This window comes from Esox lucius, chromosome 5 (assembly GCF_011004845.1).
Source record: "Esox lucius isolate fEsoLuc1 chromosome 5, fEsoLuc1.pri, whole genome shotgun sequence".
Classification (NCBI taxonomy): domain Eukaryota; kingdom Metazoa; phylum Chordata; class Actinopteri; order Esociformes; family Esocidae; genus Esox; species Esox lucius.
The window spans coordinates 21,655,487-21,674,818 of NC_047573.1; the positions used below are offsets into that span (position 1 = coordinate 21,655,487).

Genomic DNA, 19,332 nt, shown 5'->3' on the forward strand with positions numbered 1-19,332 from the left:
TCCTCCAACTGTTCTTGGTAAGCTGTCTAAAGAACGTATATATACATATATATCCATTTCCTCTGTGTGTATGTGCGTATGTCATCGTAAAACTACCACAGTGTCTGTTAGATATTTCAGGAGTTACTATTTGGAATTTCTATCACAATACTCAAATTATTCAACGCCATCGCTGCTACGGAGTTTGCCTCTACAAACTAGAACGTGCACCCAGCAACCTGCTCGCCTCAAAATTCACTAGTCAGTATAAGCCACGCCCTTAATAAAGATGCAAAAGCCGGGCGAAGCTGTGTGCTTTCATTGGTTTGCAACCACCAAGGCAAAGGGCAACCACAAGGTACAGTAGTAGCTCGCGCACGGAAGCCAGGCTGCTGCTGGGAGAAGGACGCAGACGGTCATGTCGGAGAGTAGGAGCAAAGATGCCCCTCAAAACGGGGCAGCCCATAGCACCATAGAGCCACATGTGGCCAAACCAAAGGTTGGCAACAGAGTGACTGTAGTACTAGGGGCTCAATGGGGCGACGAGGGCAAAGGGAAAGTTGTGGACTTGCTTGCACAGGACGCAGATATCGTTTGCAGATGCCAGGTAAATTACAATTAATGTATGCTACTTGCTAGCAAGCGAGTTGAAGGACATGTGGTTGGACATAATGTAGCTAGCGTTAGCTACCCACCTAGCTAGCTAACATAGCTAACAAGTTAGCCAAGGCTGTGGCCGCCAGTGGCTACCTACTACTGGGCACTTGAGCCGGAGCCTATGTGTGCCATATGTTTCTTATACCTTTTGATTGAGCTTCGCTGACTCCTTTGTCTGTCTGTGCGAAATTGCTTTATTAGTTCGTCAGATGTGTATTTAAATCCATAAAATGTTAATATATTAGCTAGATAAATTGGATTATCTAATGTAGCTAATTATTAATAAAAAGAAAGACGTGGCTGTCTAGTTACTCTAGCAACCCTGTGATGCCGAATTAGTTGATCAGATAGTTGTCCAGGCCGTATACAGTACGGTAGTGTTCCCATGTTTTGTGAAAAGCATTTTTTTTGCGTGCGGTATTGCAAGGTGATTTGGACTCCAATCTATTACCACTGAATACGCCTTGCAACCAAAATCATTGTCCAAAACAACAAAACGGGAAGGAACTCGTAAGTCGCAACTGAGGTTTCTCAACGGATTCAGCGTAATAAATGCACCACTACATTCATCCGTTATCTCGTTTTAGAAGACTTCTAGGGTCAAGATGAAACAATTGTATCTTACACTTTGTATTCCCTGTCATAGAGCTGCTCCTCAAGAATACAGAACAGTATTTAATCTAGAAAATGTTAAGCATTGTTCAGGTTCTATATCCTGACTAACTGGAGACATTGCTTGTGCAAGCATTGCAAAATACGTATCCACATTTATTTGTATATTTAATCTAAATATGTGCCTTCCTTGCCACGTGGTGTAATATACTTTGATTTGCTGGACCTGCTACAAGTTCCACCTCTCATTGTTTTACACAAACATACCAATCCACATAGTTCACTGATGAAGAAGTACTGGGAGAAATAATGGAAACATTGACAATTCATAATGGAAACACTGATCCAGCAAAAAAACATCATACTTTGTCCGAAAACATGATGCAACAAGGAGGATGCAGAGGTTCTCAGAACAAAACTTGAAAAGACATTGACCTAAAAACAAACGGCCCATTCCCACCAAACCAACTCCATCAGTAGCCACAGTATTTGAAAATGCCTGAAATGTTGGTGGGAATGTGCAAATGTCATGGTGGAGCCTTCATGTGACAATTATTTGAAGATATCTGACTTATCAATGAGATATGGGATTAAAATGAGAAGGACAGGAACCAAACTTGTGGGCTGTTTTAGCTAATCTACTGAAAGGGAATGTCAGTGTTTGCATTTGTTACCCATGCTGTAGTTAGCTTCATTTGCTTATTTCAGACCACTGCTATGCATGACAGAATGATAAATAACAAGCATGGTATTTTTGTGATAAACGTACGATGATAATGCATTCTGAAGAAAGCTGGAAAATCTTTTTTTGTTTAGGATCTCGATCTGGTTTAAACCTTCCCTTTACTTTGCAGTGATTTACAATTAATCTAAATGTATGCATATTTATAATTTCAGTATATTCCTGTCTCTTGATACTCAAGTATTGTCTACAGAGGTGTTGGCTGCCATTGGTCAAACGATGTGTCCATGATGAGATGGGTGTACTGGAAATGTAGTGCCATATGTAATTATTTTGTTGGTGTCAGAAACAGGTGAAGTGAAAATACAGAAATTATGGGAGGAGGTGTGTGTGTGTGTGTGTGTGTGTGTGTGTGTGTGTGTGTGTGTGTGTGTGTGTGTGTGTGTGTGTGTGTGTGTGTGTGTGTGTGTGTGTGTGTGTGTGTGTGTGTGTGTGTGTGTGTGTGTGTGTGTGTGTGTGTGTGTGTGTGTGTGTGTGTGTGTGTGTGTGTGTGTGTGTGTGTGTGTTTTAGGTCTGACTAAACTCATGGGGACCAAATGAGTATAGTAAAACCAGAAAAAAAACTTGCCAGTCACCGTGAGGCAAAAGTCAATTTCCGAATCAGGGTTTAGGGTCAAACTTAGAATTTATTTTATAATTGGAATTGGGGTTTCTTTAAGGTCCATGCGTTGTTGGTTAAGTTTAGGGTTAGGCATTACATCTAGGTAAAGTTTAGGCATAAATGTTTCTTTATTGAGGTTTGGGTTAGGTTTAAGGTTAGATTAGGGTTGGGTTAAGATTAGGGCAAGGGAGCCAAAATACCTGAACAGATTTCATATGGTAAAGAGTAAGATTTCCTGTGGATGAAAATAGATTCCAGGTTAGGAGAGAAGGATTTATGAAGTATAGTGACATTCTTGCACCTACAATGCTATATAACACACTGCCACACATAAAGTATTTGCATAGCTTTTGGTCAGTTTTGTACTGCTGAAACCCAGCTAATTCCACTACATTGTAAGGCATTTCTCCAGTGTCAGGAATGGAGTGCTATAGTTGAATTTCTCTGAAGCAGAAAGCACATTTTTATCAGTTGTAGCTCTTCCCTTTTAAAAGGATAAGATTAGGAGGAAGTATATAAAGACCTCGTGAACTGAAGCAGACCAGAGCCATGGCTCACGTCCCTCATTGCCTCCACTTGCTTGCTGCCTAACTAGAGTCCTTGTTTGCTTCCCATGCTCCCTCTGCTTTACTGTCACTTAGGAAAATGCTTAAAATCCAACTCCTCCGGCTATGCTAGCAAGGTTTTCTGGCTGACTGAATGTAACTTGCTGGAATGAACAAATGCCTCTAAGGATACAGCTATACACTCATCATCTCAAGCTTACTTCGTTTTTTGAGGAAAGTAGGTGGACTTGTTTAGTTTCGTCTGTACTTGTCTTTAGTCTGTTTGTTTTCAGTAAAAAAAAAAAGCATTACATTCTTTCTACATTTGTAACAGTGCTTATGTTTTGCCGCTTCTAATGAAACATTTGAAAAACACTCCCAGCGTCCTCACATATCTTCTACAGACATACAGAGTCTAACCTTTGGCAAAAAAAACGTTGGCAAAAAGTAACTAACATTTAACCAGCTTAGCAACCTAAATCTGTCATAACTGTTAATCACAATCAAAATGGAATGTGTTTCTTGACTTGGTAATGGAAGTACAAGGATAAATGCACCAGTTCCCATTTTAATATGAACAGGATACATAAGTGTGTACCATTGGGGAAAAAATGTGTACCTGCTGGTTCCTTCACCACAGTGCAACAGCAACAGAATAATTAAGTAAACATATAAACACAATATTATAGTAATAAGGACACCACTGGTCAAGATGGTACTATGACAAAAAACAAGGACGCGAACAGTAAAACTTTGGTCAATATTTGTGTTAAGGGCACCAGTAATAGCAAAACCAGATAGGTAGAGTACAATGTTTAGATATTTATTTTCTCATTCCCTAAATCTAAACATAATATGGAAATGTCACCTCTGAAACCATGTAACTGTTCAGGCTACTTGTGTAATCTCACTGGATTTACAGATACAATTTGGAACAAAGTATATACTTGTCTATTGGGAAGGTTTAGTAAAGATACTCTGATATTGTTGTAATTTCAGCTTAATTTGTTCTTAGTGCTGTTTTGTGTCCTGTGCAGAGTTTGCTTTAGCCTTCAGAGATTTTTATTTTTAAAACTAATAAAATATTTTTTTTTTTAAACTCATACCTAAATGTTTTTTGCTTATATGATGTACTCATGTTTCATTAGACTTTTTTGGGGGGGGTAAAACACATCAGCAAAAGAGCTTATAATGAATTGGTGTATTATTTTTTTTACAATGATGTATGGCTTTCAAATCATTTCACTCCCCACAATTTTTAGACTAATAATGAGTTACAGATTTTGTTAGGCCCTAATAGTTTACGTGGCGCTGTTGTTTTCAGGCAATTGTGTTTCTAGGGACAATTGTTCCAGTTCTGAAAAAGTGGCATTGAATGCTTTGGTGGGGGCGGAGGTTTCCTTTCACATGTCTAATCTGATAATTGCAGGTTGTTCGTAACCTCTTTGGTGATCTCCATGACATGTGTTAATGTACTGTATCTTGAATAATACCCATGCTATTGGCATGACAGCACAAAGAACAATAATCAGTTAAACAAGAGTCCCATACACAGTAGTTAATGTGAAAGCATTACACACACACACCCACACTACAAGCTCAGAACTGTGGTTGATCAGAATAGAAAATGTAACACTATCACACTCTCATTCAGAATGTCAAATGTGTTATCTGTTCTGTGAGAGATTTTTTTGACATGCTAAAGTGTCAAGTTATGGACTAATCCTTCTACCATACCAATAACAACGTAGAATCCGTTGGCTGTGACAGTGGTTGGCAAACCTTTTGATTTGAGGGCCACAAAATTTGACCTAGTTTACCACCAGATTGTCCTAATCAATTAATTGGTCAGAGAAAGGACAATTATTTAAAACCCCTGTGAATAGGTCCATAATGATTTGTGCATACTTTTGATCTAGTTTTAAGACATTCAAGTGTGTCCTGGAGTGTATTTTCTTAAATCTTAAAAAAAAAAAAAAATGTAAACAACAATCTTTCTTATGGGACACTTAATCTGCAGGCTTAATTAGCTGCTTTTGGAAAATAATAGTATTGCTATCCCAATGCCAATAGTTGTAACTGACAATGGGCATATTTTTGGTCAGCCCTCACACTCCGCAGCGAGGGTGGGGCCCCCTTTCATTGAAAGCAGTTTTGTAGCAGCCGTCACTGAACACCAGTAATGCTACACGTCCACCACACCCCCTCTACCCCATGCAGGTCAAGCAGCTGTGGGCGGGGGGAAACATTAACAAAATTTAAGGGAGAGGTCTCTGCAAACCTCCACGCCCATTAACTGGTCCAAGGACTGCCATGGCCAGAAATAGCCCAGCCCTACGCCTTGCCTGGTAAAGGCATATGGTAAACCCTGACTGATTTACAACTCAGATCAGGATGCCCCATTTGCTGTGTGTACACAGTTTGTACCCTCATCAACCAGTAGTTAATGTTCAAATTAAGACTCCCACAATTCACTTGTGCTCTTTCAACTGTTTTAGTTATCAGGGATCTGGAGGCATCTGAATTTGCTTTTCTTTATTCTGCCTCCGCACCCTATTTTACATGGGAATGTGTTAGCTCGCTATTGTTGTAGTGTCAGGCACTGCGTGTTCTTTCTGGGTACAAGCCCTTTACCCATGAAACATAAATCTTAATCTTTTCAATGTTTATTTGAAAATCATTAGTGACTAAAAGATGGGCTTTTGTATAGTAAGTGAACTTTAAGACATGCAACTCTAAAATGGCACAGCCTATTACTGGCTAATTTGTAACTCCTCCGATTGCCCTCTAAAATAGCCGGCTCATTCTGGTGTCTCTCCACCAGGACTAACTGGTTTTGACTGTAGTGGAATGTGTGTACATAGACTGACACTTCTGCACTCCTTGTTGGGAGTTCCAGGGTTAGAGACTGAAGCCCAGCCAACATTATCTGTGTTCAACAGCATGTCACACTCCAAATCTGGGGCAAAGTTGAACGGTTCTAGCCTTTCACATTAGCTCTGTTGGTGGGTATCTAGCTATTGTTATGAAATGTTTGATGCGTTTTATGTGCCTGCTGACACCCTCCTGTTGTGACCCTCCGCAGGGTGGCAACAATGCCGGGCACACGGTAGTGGTGGACTCTGTGGAGTACGACTTCCACCTCCTGCCCAGCGGAATCATCAACCCCAAGGTCACTGCCTTCATTGGTGGGTAGAACACAGCCTCTGGCCCCTTATTCACCAGACCACGCAATAAATAGGAACCATGGCTGATTTCACCATGACAACTGAGCTGTAAAGACACAAATTGTTTAGGCTACGGCTACGTCAGTTATGTAAGGTTTTTGGTAAAAGGCGGAAGTACAATTTAAGTGATAATGAATTCATGAATATTAGCGATAATAAGGTAAGAGGTGTCTGCTTATTGTGTTACAGTTTCTGTCCTCTCACTTTGGAATGCGAGCAGTGAACTCCCAGTTTAAAATCCAGCCTATCTGTTTTATATTCAGATCCAGCTTTGTCGACACACAAAAAAGTGATTGACTTGACTTTGTGCCAACTTGCGTGCTTAACACAGTCTTGTAGAACAAATTTTATCTGCAGTAATTTAATTTTGCTAATGGACTGCCCTCTCTATTTTGGCAACACAACAAATATGTGCTGGCTCTTAACCCATGCCGTGTCAGCATTTGAACATATAGAATGTTAACTGGATCAATTCTTCACTGGCACCATCTACAATTGCTCTAGTTGATTTTGCTTTATTTTCAGGGTTAAAGGGACAGACAGGTGTTTTAGAACCTGCCAGTGTACTGAAAAGTCATATTGAGTAAGGCTATTGTGGTTTTGATTTTCTCTGTGGCAGGGCAAATTTGTTTGTTCGATAGCAGCTTTTAGAGATTTTATTTAGCTCTTTATTGGTAAGCTCAAGCCAAAACCGGTAGAAAACATTCACTGTTGGCATCACATCTATTTCCTATTTGGTTCCTGAGGTTTCTTCCATGTTTTCCTTGCTTCCTGTCTATTAATTCTGCAGGTAATGGGGTGGTGATTCACCTGCCTGGCCTCTTTGAGGAGGCTGAGAAGAATGTGCGCAAAGGAAAAAGTGAGTATGAAGGAGCTACTCTTGACTCCCTTTCACTCACTACTTAGAAGATTGCCATATTGCTTAGATGGGGAGTTATCAGATGTTTTTTTCTGTCCCCTCCCATGTGTGTTCAGGTCTGGAGGGCTGGGACAAGAGACTGATCATTTCAGATAGAGCACACATTGGTAAGCCTTGCCTCATCAGGCCTCCCTTTATGCTCTGACAAAGGGCCTTTATGTAACAACTTCATCATGACAACTCTGGAGTCTCTCAGAAGACTGTGGGTCTTCAGACAGCTGTGCATGTTTGGCTATTTGGTTACTGGGGAATAATGACTGATTAGTCTGTCTAAATATATCTTTACCATCCAAGTTTTTCTTTGAAATGCATTCTAATTATGTTGAATTTAGACAGCAGTTTATCATACTTTTGTTCTAGTGAATGCCAATGCCAGAGTCTGTACAAAGCTGTTCATGAACAAGATTATAAAAAATGCTGTGTGACTTTTCTTTTGTTAACAACAGATTTCTGTTCTACCAGGATGAAAGTGGTCAATTTATGAGCATAGCTATATTTTGGCTCGTTTGTTTTGTGTTTTATTCTTTGCATGCAGTTAGAACTGCCTTGAATGAAGATGCTTTTTAAAATACCTGTTTTCAATCAAATGTATATTTCCTTTCAGTCCACCAGGACATACTTGGTGTTTATCCTACATGTCCAATAGCACTGACTTTGAGTCGGTTTCTCTTTGCCCAACTGTGTATTATTTTTATCTCTGAATACATGTAGAGAATACATTTTAATTTTGTCTTAAAAGTTTTGTTTTTTGTACACGTTTTACATACAGAAATTAGAAAAAATGGCCCGAAACTGCATTTTTCTTTATTGCCTTTCTTTTGTGTGTAGACTTTCATTTACCTTTTCAGTTACAAACTCTGCTCTAGATGTGTTGTACAGAGAGCCTCAGATGTTTGGTTGCCCTGCTCATTGTCAAAGTAGTGCCAAACCGGTCAGTCAGCACTGCGAGAGATGCCATAAAAGGAAACTCTATTACCATCTATTAGTTAAGGTTGCTTCTGTAAGGTGACTGTAGTGACTGTTACAGATGGAGCCATGGATTGAAGAGGAACGGCTTGGTGTAAAAACGATTATGTATTCTCTATTTCAAGTTTACCCTAATACAATCCAGTTAAATGTCAGGTCAGAGTTGAGTGCCCGGGGCACACTTCTGAGAGGAAAGGGGAGAGAATTGGGACCCTAAATTCTAGGTTTCAGTGACAAACCGAAAAGGGGGCGAGGTGACCAGGATTGTGAGTTTGCCCTTCTCTACCTCCTCCCACAGTGTTTGATTTCCACCAAGCGGTCGACGGTGTGCAAGAACAGCAGAGACAAGAGCAAGCTGGCAAGAAGTAAGAAACCTGCCAACCGTCATTCTCCTGCTTTAGGGAGTATGGCTAAGTAATGGTTCAGCTTACAGCAGAGCTGATGGTGTCCCTCCTATGGGCATAGTATATGAGTCCAACCGCATTCAGCTGTTAGATGAAACAACCTCAGCTGACTCCTGCCTGAAAAAGTATTCTCTTTCCTGGATACTCAGTATACAACCTTAGTCTTAAGTACCTAGCATAAGTACCGGAACAACCTCAGCTAACAGCCAGTTCTTCAAATCCGTTTGACAAATGTGCCATTTTGTTTGAATTTATTCACCTTCTCACTACACCCAGTTTGATTTAAACGGAATCATCTGCCCATGGTAGTGGTAAGGAAAGTGAATGGTCTTTTTTTCCGATAACATTCCATTTAAAATGTTCTCCCACCTCAGTTTTCATCGCAGCACTCTTAGCAGGCATAATACAATCAAAGATTGAGGCTTGTTCTCCCCGACGCACATCGCGCCAAGCTGTTCTGCTTTTATCACCCTATTTGCTCAACTAGGAAGTGTTTGTGAGAACCTAAGCACAGGCAACCAGAAAGACTTGGTATAATTAGAAAACTGGTTAGATTGGTTAGATGGGTGGGGCCTTTCATATTTATTTAAATGTTTTTGCCTATAGGCTGTTTAACAGATGCCCTTCTGGAAAGTTGAAAAATAAATGAAGCATGAAGTATTGAAATACACAACTTCTTAAATTCTGGCAAACAAACTGTGCCTGAAAGTCAGGTTTGTGTTGCTGAGCAGGTTTTCAGCAATGCATTCACGCTTTTGACAGCAATGGGATCTTGACACGGCCCATTTTCAAACGGTATCACCATTTTTTTTTTTTTTATTCACACTTCAAAGTGGTTTTCATCAAAGCAAAAGGGGTTCAGTCTGAAAAGGGTTTAGATTGCTTAAATAAATTAAATATGAAATATTCCCTCCCTTTTCTCTCTTTTTCCTTCTCTTTTTCCTCTGCACCCTTGTTATGGGTCTGTTATGTGTTTTAACACTGGTCTTGAGTGCGTTTGGCCTGTAATGAATTTGCTATTATCCACGTTTGTCTTGTATTGTAGTCTGGCTTCTTTTTTGTTTTCATTTTTCCCATGGCAAACCCTCAGGGTCTCTTAGTGACTCACCGCTTAATTGTGATGTATGTAAACAGAACAGGAAATAAACATTTCCACGAGGTTGTCTGCAGAAAGTATACACCTACGCTGTATAGACTGTAGTACTACTGTAACACAATAGACACTCCCTAATCTGTCTCTGAGAGGAGGGTGTTACGCACAGGCTTGGACACAGCACAGCGCTTTGATATGCAAAGCGTTTTAAGCTTTTGTTGTGGATCAAACTAAGTCCACCACACTGATATAATTAAATATAGGCTTGTCACAAGTTGTGGAATTTCAACATCTTAAAGCAGCATTTCCAAAAATGCTTGTGTGTTCTGATTTAAAAATAGCGTTGTGAGAGAAGTTGGAAAACCATTGCATTTTGTACATAGAACCAGGATCACACTAGTGACTTCCAGCTGCTGCAAAATGCTGTAATAAACAGCAGTGTCTGTTTCTCCTGACAAATGGAGTTCTGCCTTTTTAACAGCTTATACCTAAAAATATTTGAACCGATTTCCTGATAAGTTGCAGGATTGGGGCTTTCCAGTGGCACAGCTGTCTGTTGTAATGTTTTGTAGCCTCAAGCTGACCATCGCAGTCTAGGTTTGAGGCTTGGTGACAGCTGGGAAGCACAGCGGGTGATTCGGATTGACCGGCATTGCCCTGGGTGTATTGGGACATTACATCTCACCGAGCTGTAGTGACTCCCTCAGGTGGTACAGGCCCCTGCAGAGCTTGCTCAGATGGTCAGGTGAGTGAGCAGGCCCTCCTATGTGTTGACCCAGTTGAAAAGCAGAATGGCTTGGTGCGGAAACTTGCTCCAGTGTTCAATTCTACTGAATGAATTGACAGGACTGTGGATGCGATGAAAATTAGAAATTTACTGGACCTGTTAACCCCTTTAGACAGAGTGAACTGGTGCAGTAAATCAGACTCTTGGAGGAACATCAGCATCAATGATAATGTCCATATATTATGATAGTTATTACCTGATCTTCCTCGGTAACTGTAAACCGTACTTCCATATTTAAGTAATACACATCAGTATTAACACATTTTTTTTGGTCAAATCTTCAATGAGAAATTAGAAGGAAAAAAGTCCGTAAGGCAGCCAACCTAGACACGTAGGGGCTTACAGTAGATTAGTGTCTGGGTGCCACTCATGGTGGTCCTGACTACATCCTTTCACCACCCTCAGGAAGGGTGGGTGTTACTACTCGTGATGTCCTCACTCAGCTCCCAGACCACCTCACTGACGAGTCCTGCCCACATGAGAAGTCACGCTCTATATCAGAGACATCACCAGATTTCCCTGTGTGACTGTGATGATGCCTTCCAGCCTCTGTGCAGTAGCTTTGTGTTTTAGTCACCAGAACGACAGCAGACAGACTTTCCACAATTCAGACCCACAGATACTAATTGGAAATGGCCTCTGGCCTATCTCTTTTCTCTTTAACTCCACCACATGTCTGACCTTTCACACAGTCTCTCACACGCACAGTCTAATGGACATGTGTGGTTTATTTAGAGTCAGTTATTTATTGTTGTCACGTTCAGGATTGTGAATGTTTGTTTCTGTGTTCTCCAACTAGCCTCGGAACAACAAAGAAGGGGATTGGCCCGGTGTATTCCGCCAAAGCAGCTCGAAGTGGTCTCCGGATATGTGACCTCATGTCTGACTTCACGCAGTTCTCAGAAAGGTCCGGGGCATGGCTTTGTCCTCACAGTCCTTGTCTAATTATGACTAGTCCACCCTTTTGCTTAGGGAAAATCCAGCACCACTAACATTAAGAAGTCTTGTGTTGTAGGTTTAAAGTCTTGGCCTCACAGTATCAGTCCATGTACCCGAGCCTGAAGATTGACGTCGACGGGGAGTTGACGAGGCTGAAGGTGAGCTACAGTTCCTGCCTTTCCGCCGAATTAAAGCATGGCTGGTTTAACAAAGGGGTTATTTCTTACATTTCAGTGTTAGTCTTTGCTTCAGTGTTTGCATTGTGCATTCTTGACCAGGACTACGTGGACAAAGTGAAACCTATGGTGAGAGATGGGGTGTTCTACATGTACGAGGCTTTACATGGACCCCCCAAAAATATCCTGGTGGAAGGAGCCAACGCCGCCCTTTTGGACATTGACTTCGGTGAGTACCACCACTACCCACCCCACTGTCATTGTGTCTGTGTCTATAAATACCTGTCGCTTTGTCCATTGTCAATTTACCCCCCGTTGAGTTCAACACGCAAACACAGTGGGGGAAAAACCTGCTGGAATGTCAATCCAGTTTTACAGGTAAATGAAACCGCTGAAATATTGGTGTTACAGACCCAGTAGTCAGTCTGTTAGGAACACCCATCTGGTACTGGGTTTGGACACCGTTGCCTCCTGAATTCGGGGCGTGGGTTCTACAAGGTGTCAGAATGTTCCACAGGGATGTTGGTTGCAAGGTTAGTGCCAGCGGGAAAGGGGTGCCGAAAACAGCCACCAACCATCTCGTCTCATGGAGGCTCTGCGGGCGTGTCTGGGGACAAGGAAACTGAACCGGGATTGGTTAAAACAGGCAATGCCACCCCTCCTCAATTAGTCATTGTTGGCGATTGTGGTGCCACTAGAGTTGATTCTTGTTTCTCACTAATCAGATTTATTTTTTATTTCCTGAAATAGGCCATCCACAACCTAGACGCTCTTTGTGGATGTTCCTGAAATACTGTAGCCAGTGAGCCTGGAAAAGACCAAGCTCAGAACCTCTTGGGTCACCTGTTTTACCAATTCCAGCATTTGCGGGAACTGTATGTCCCTGTCTGCCTGCTTTATGTAGCATGTCACCACCACGATTTCGGAGCAATCTGTTTTCCTGAACCAGGTGGTGTACCTTATAAACTGGTGACAGCGTGTAGATCCCGGAGGGATTGGAGCAACATTTTCACTGCTCCTTACCAAATACTACTTTCTTTTGCAACAACTTGCTTATTTCAGCAATTGACATCCATTTTAATTCCTTGTTTTCTGGTTTCAACAAGGAGTCATAAAGTTTTCTGGTTCCAACAAGGAGTCATCACGCTGAGTCCCTGTAACCGCCTTAACTAACCCAACTGCACAAGTGCTCGGCCGTTCTGTTCAGACGGTTGTTTTGCGCACATACACCCACGCGCATGCAAACATTTTGATTACATGGACATACGGTGGTTGTTGCAACAACACTCCAGCACAAATACATGGTGATGACTGGTTTTTATCTGAGGAGGATGTAGTTTGTAATGAGATGGTATTTATTAGTGCAGTGTTTCTGTTTCAGGGACGTACCCTTTCGTGACCTCGTCTAACTGCACTGTGGGCGGCGTGTGCACGGGCTTGGGCATGCCGCCTCAGAACGTGGGCGAGGTGTACGGCGTGGTGAAGGCCTACACCACCCGGGTCGGCATCGGGGCCTTTCCATCCGAGCAGTTTAATGTAAGAGCGTCTACCCCGAGGGAAGCCATTTTAATCATGCCATTAAGCTTTATGCCTAGTCATATTGGTTTTTAGTGGTGCCTACAGTTTTCTGCTTCCTGGTTCCATTGTGAGTAAAGGACGTAGGAGTGGAATAGTTTTTCAAGTATGAGTAATCAGAGTTTTGAAATGTGGTGCGTGTTGTGGACACCACAGGCAGAGGCATCCAGGTGTTTCTTAACTGACAGACTGGTTTGGGAAATTATAGTTGTTAAACAGCTCCTTCTGGTGGAGCTTGTGGATTATTTCTTGCAAAAACAGATCTATAAACTTGTAAGAGATGGAGAAATGCTTGTTAGCTGACTACAGCTGCCAAGCAATCTCTACAATACTACATTGGAGGCTGGAGTTTTTTCAACTAACTATATGGAGTCTCTTGTCTAAGTTGGATTTGTTTTTAGTATCACAGTTAATTTCAGGCATCTTTGTAATCTGAGATGAGGTTATCAAAGAAAATGTAGCAATGCAGAATTTGAGCTAGGTGGATACAATGTACACTGCTAAAAATAATTAAGGGAACACAATCATCACAGTCTAACACCAAGTCAAACTTCAGGGATATCTATCTGTCCCGTTAGGAAACATAAGAGATTGTGAATCAATGTCAACTGTTTTGGTGCAAATTAAAGTGACAACCGGTGCACTGGAGAGGCAACAGCGAGACAACCCCCAGAAAGGAAATTATTTTGCAGGTGGTGGGCACCGACAATTGTTCTTTGTCCTTCCTGACTGATTCTTCTCTAGTTTTTCATTTTGCTAGTGTCCTTTTCACTACTGGTAGCATGATGTGGTACCTGCAGCCCATTCAGGCTGCACAGGCAGTCCAGCTCCTTCAGAATGGCACATCCATACATACCGTCACAAGAAGGTTTGCCGTCTCCCAGTACAGTCTCAAAAGTATTGAGGAGATACCAGGAGACGGGCCGTTACATGAGGAGAGCGGTTTGGCGGTGGGTCAGTGATGGTCTGGGGAGGCATATGCTTGGAGGGTTGCACAGACCTCCACATGCTAGTCAACGGTACCTTGACTGCTGTTAAGTACCAGGATGTAATCCTCAGATCCATCATCAGATCTTACACTGGTGCAGTGGGCCCTGGGTTCCTCCTGGTGCAGGACAATGCCCGGCCTCATGTGCCCAGAGTGTGTAGGCAGTTCCTGGATGACGAAGGCATTGATGCCATTGACTGGCCCTCATGTTATCCAGACCTGCATCCAGTGGAGAACCACTGGGACTTTATGTATCGGTGCATCTGACACCGCCAAGTAGCACCACAGACTTTCCAGGGGCTCACTGATACCCTGATTAAAAAAATGTATGGAAAATCTCTGAGCTTGGCCATAGACACCTTCCTTTGGTTTTAGACTTATCTTAGTTATTATTACACTTGAAATTGAATCTAAATGTGTTACTCTTCACAAAGGTGTTCGATTTTGGGTCCTTTACGTTTCAGTCTGTATGTAAATTATATGTGACTGAGAAACTGTTTTAATTTTTATACCAATGACCCAATCACTTTACAATTCACAAACTACTACATGATTCACTTATTGACCTTAGGCTGGGGAAAACAAGGTACATATCGCTGAGCTAGTGAATAAGCTGAATATCAAAAAACACATTTTTATACTGACTAGTCATATATGTCATAGCCAGAAATTGTACAGGACACTTATGTTGGTACTGGACTATGGCGATGTCCTATATTTGCATGTATCAGCGTTGGTATTGAAACCTCTTGATACAGTCTGTCATGCCATGTTTTATTACTTGTGCAAAGTAATAAAACATGGCAAGACACTTCAGTCTGGGACTTCCTGACATCCAGAAGGACGAGACATTGGTTAATGTTTCTAAACAAGGCTGTACTACAGAAACATCCACATTATCTTACCTAAAAGAAAAACTGGAAAACCTGCAGTTATCAAACACACTAAGACTGGCCTGGCCTTGAGATACCACTGGCATACTCAGAATAAGAAAGGACTATTAGGCACCCCAGTCATAGAATGGCTTTCAAGGTAAAGGTCCATGTGTGTAACATTTTATATTAAATTCGTTGATTTTGATTTATTATTGCTGTGACACAGGGGTACAGCAGCAAAAGAAACGAAGGTCTCTGCTTGATTTCCTTTCATAAATAAGGGATGGAAATGGTAATGGGTTATCTGTAAGGCTCATGTTTTACTCTAGGCTATCTCTAACTCATGTTCCACTGTGTTGGCTATCTGAGTATCATTGAGTGTTTATGCCTGTTTTGTTTCTCTAAGGACATTGGGGATCTGCTGCAGACCAGGGGAAAGGAAGTGGGAGTGACTACGGGCCGCAAAAGGAGATGTGGTTGGCTGGATCTGGTGCTTATCAAATATGCCCACATGATCAATGGCTTCACTGCGTGAGTTGACCCTATTAGCTCTGTGCAGGGCCTCACCATGCCTTCTGCTTTTTAACCACTGTGTCAATACACTAGACAAGGCTTAATCAATTGATTCCTCCCAATGTTCTGGTGTGTGCCCTATCAGGTTAGCTCTCACCAAGCTTGACATCTTGGATGTGTTCCCTGAAATCAAAGTTGGTGTATCATACTCTGTGGACGGTGAAAATATTCCTCATTTTCCAGGTAAGTTGTTCAACAAACCTGTGGGGCTTCTGTGCTTGTTCAAGTGTAAAGACATTTGAAGTGTTGTGTATAATTCTCAGCTATTTCTTTATTCATTTTTTTCTGCTCTATATTTAGTTTACTTTGAAATCGTTGATGTAGTCTTGGATTCTATCAATGTCTTGTCCTGATACCAGGCTTTGCTTTTGCCTTTGTGGTCTGCTATTGGTTTTTGTCAACATGGGGACCAATGGGAGCCTAGGTGATCTGAAATAGAGGAACTATATATAGAATGTTTTTTCATTTCTAAATGGTATAGCCAGTAAGTCCTCAAACAATAAAAGGAAAGTTAAAGATTAACCTAATGATGATTTCACATCTGAACTTTTGGGGGATATAGTCCAAGCAAGGAAATGCTTACTTTGCCAATAATTATGGTGGACACAGTACAGTTAATAGCAGTATTCCAAGATCTTCAGTCACCTCTGGTCTGATGTTGTACCCATCTCTCCACAGCCAACCAGGAAGTCTTACAGAAAGTGGAGGTTCAGTACGACACCCTGCCAGGTTGGAAAAGTGACACCTCCGCCACCAGAACCTTTGACGAGCTGCCAGAAAACGCCCAGAAATACATCCGCTACATCGAGGACCACCTTGGTGTGCCTGGTAAGAACCCCGTTATCACCTTTAACACTTTGATACCTCCTTCTGATGAACTCCTTGTCAGTACATGTGTGGGACGTTTTATTGTTCCCTTTGACCCACAGTCAAATGGATTGGAGTCGGCAAGTCTCGGGAGTCCATGATCCGGATCTTCTAGGATGTGACGCAGTTACCGCCAGGCCAGGCCCTTACTCCCCTCTCCCTCCAGGTGGCTGCCTGGTTCCAGTGGGCTGCAACCTCGGCAGGTGGTCTATGCTTGGTGCCACTTCTCTCTAGCCCCAGCTCGGTACCATGTCCCACCCACTAGGGAGTTAATGTCCTGTGCCTGAACAGTTATGAAAACACGTGTGCCAGTTTGTATATATGTATTCTTAACACCTACTGAGCCAGTGGCCATGAACTGCTTACAATAGAAAAAGAAAATGTACGTTGTTCACTTGGATAACTGTCCATGACAATGCTGTTGTTACGGTGAACTTGTTCCGAGCAGCATACGGCCGTGGCGTGGGAACGCTTACGTTGAAGCCGTTACATGAGATGTGGTCTTAAATTGGCATTTTAGATGCGTCACAATTTGAAAACCTCTATAATTTTGTCCCTTCACAAGAAATTCCAGTTGGCTTTCTAATTTCAAAGTAATAAGGAAGTAACACTCACTACAGGAGATCAAAACGGTGACGCGTGAATGTATTTCAATGATATTAAAATGTCCCCTTCAACACAAACAGACAATGTAGATATGCTACGAGCTCCGGTCTCAGGACGTCTACACGATCATATCTGTGTACATATTGGTTTATTTTATTGATTTAGGACTCGTTCTGCATCTGCTGATTGTCGAGATGTTTCTGCAAATGTAGCACATTAGATGGCAGATTTGTCTCCTGACTCAGGGACAATTTCATGAGACCTTTGCATTTATGAACTGGAGCTGTTCAAGTGAAATGGCACATAAACCATTTGTTCTGTGCAAATCAATAATATAAAATCTAAATATTTCAAATTAAGATTTTCTAAGACAATAAGGATCACCTGTATGTGTATGGATTTAATAGATAACCTTCTGAATGGTTTGAGTGGGTTTACATGGAGTGTGATGAGTTTGTTAAAGGTGTTAGCAATTTATCGCCCAGAAAGAGATTTTGTCAGCCTTGTACAAGTCCCCGACCTGGTGACAACATTCCTGTTTGCATAGCCTGTGCTATTGGCCTCCAGACAGTGCATCTTCCCTGATGGGGATATTTTACTCAAACCATCTTTGTGTTTTGCAAGTTAGTCCCAGGCAAAATGCATCACCAAGAAGTGTAATTTCTTTTATGACCATGCTGTTGAGAACTTGACTGTTGACATGGGCTCTTATTGCAGGATTTTATAATCAGTGGACCAACAAACAAACAAAATGTCAAGATTTGTCTAAAATATCTCTTTGACGTCTCATGGCTTATAATTAACTGTGCCTTGGGCTTCTGTTCAAGACCATTGAATGTTATATTTTTTTTAATAATTTTCCTTTAAATCCCAACCTGGGTCCTGTTTTGAATGCAGTTTAATAAATCCTTTCTACAGGCTAGTCCGTGAGCATACAGGTGAGATTGCACAGGTGGTTACACAGTCATTTACGCTACATCACTTGGGGACAAAAGTGGTTACAGTCATTTACGTTACGTCACTAGGGAGAAAAGTGGTTACAGTCATTTACGTTACGTCACTAGGGACAACAGTGTTTTTAAATAGTCAAACAGGGTCCTGCTTCTGTGAAGTGTCTCCAAGGTTTCATAGTGTACGGCTTTCACTGTCACCCCACAATAAGTCAGTGTGTTGGAAGTAGTCCTGGCTGCCTTGGTGGGGGCTCAACATTGGCTCCCATTCTAACACTAACAACTTTCAGTGAATTAGGCTTTGAGGAGCACCATGTAAAATCAGAGGACAAACAAGCCTCTTTTAGCCAAAAACAAATGTCGTAGAAATCGTTATTTTCGTAAGTAAGGTTAAGGTTGGCTGTTTTAGGGGGAGACAAAGGAAGGACGACCTTCTCAACCAGAAGAGGGACATGTAGAATGTGCACAGTACATTCAGATAATGCAGATGAGTTCAGATTTTATTAGATGTTTGCTGTACTGTGTATTCCCCTCCCAGTAGTCTTCCGAAGTGACGTCTCAGTAATCACAGTACTGATGTTTCCTGCTTTTTGATGGTGTCCTTTTTTATTTTTTGAAAACCTTTGTGTGATGACTGGGCTTTTATTTTCTAACTCCAACTTTGAATTGGTTTTCATTGTAAAAGTGGGCAGATAAACGCATATTTGCACAATATGTCAGTCTTTTCTGTTTTTAAATGTTTTACCCACGTTGATTTTCTGCATTGTATCTCTGCTGTATTTACTTTATAAATGTGTGTATATATAGAAATACAGTGTCATATTATCTTGGTGTTATTGTAGCCTGTTGTTGAATATGCTTTGCTTTGTGTGCTGACTGGGAATTGTGCATGTATGTCAAATGTAATTTGTAAAGTACTGGTCTTACTCTTTGTAACTAAAAGATAAAAAGTAATTTCCATTTAAATTCTGACAATAGATACCCTGAACAAAATTCTGTCTAATAAAAAAGGTAATATGAAAAGTTTTTTTTTTTATTTCACGTCCCCTACATGAGTTAAATATATTGCCTGTGCATTTCCTTACATTACCACAAGAGGGAGACATTTACCGTTGAATATTGTGATCTTTCAAAATCTTATTACACTACTGGATTAGAGCTTTAACATTAAATGGGAATACAGATATTCTAGTTTAATAAAATATTGTCAGAAATCTATTTTCTGAAATATAAAATGTAATGTAATTTTAT

General features: G+C 41.3%; 1 protein-coding gene across 1 annotated transcript; it reads left to right on the forward strand.

Moving 5' to 3' along the window:
• The first annotated feature begins 278 nt into the window (after positions 1-278).
• adss2 (adenylosuccinate synthase 2) lies at positions 279-19,107 on the forward strand. Its single transcript, XM_010888751.5, has 13 exons — positions 279-586; positions 6,222-6,324; positions 7,154-7,222; positions 7,339-7,389; positions 8,547-8,613; positions 11,332-11,439; positions 11,548-11,629; positions 11,750-11,876; positions 13,029-13,183; positions 15,492-15,616; positions 15,744-15,841; positions 16,337-16,486; positions 16,588-19,107. The coding sequence occupies exons 1-13, from the start codon at positions 398-400 to the stop codon at positions 16,638-16,640; spliced, it is 1,377 nt and encodes a 458-aa protein (XP_010887053.1). The 5' UTR covers positions 279-397; the 3' UTR covers positions 16,641-19,107.
• The last annotated feature ends 225 nt before the right edge of the window (positions 19,108-19,332 follow it).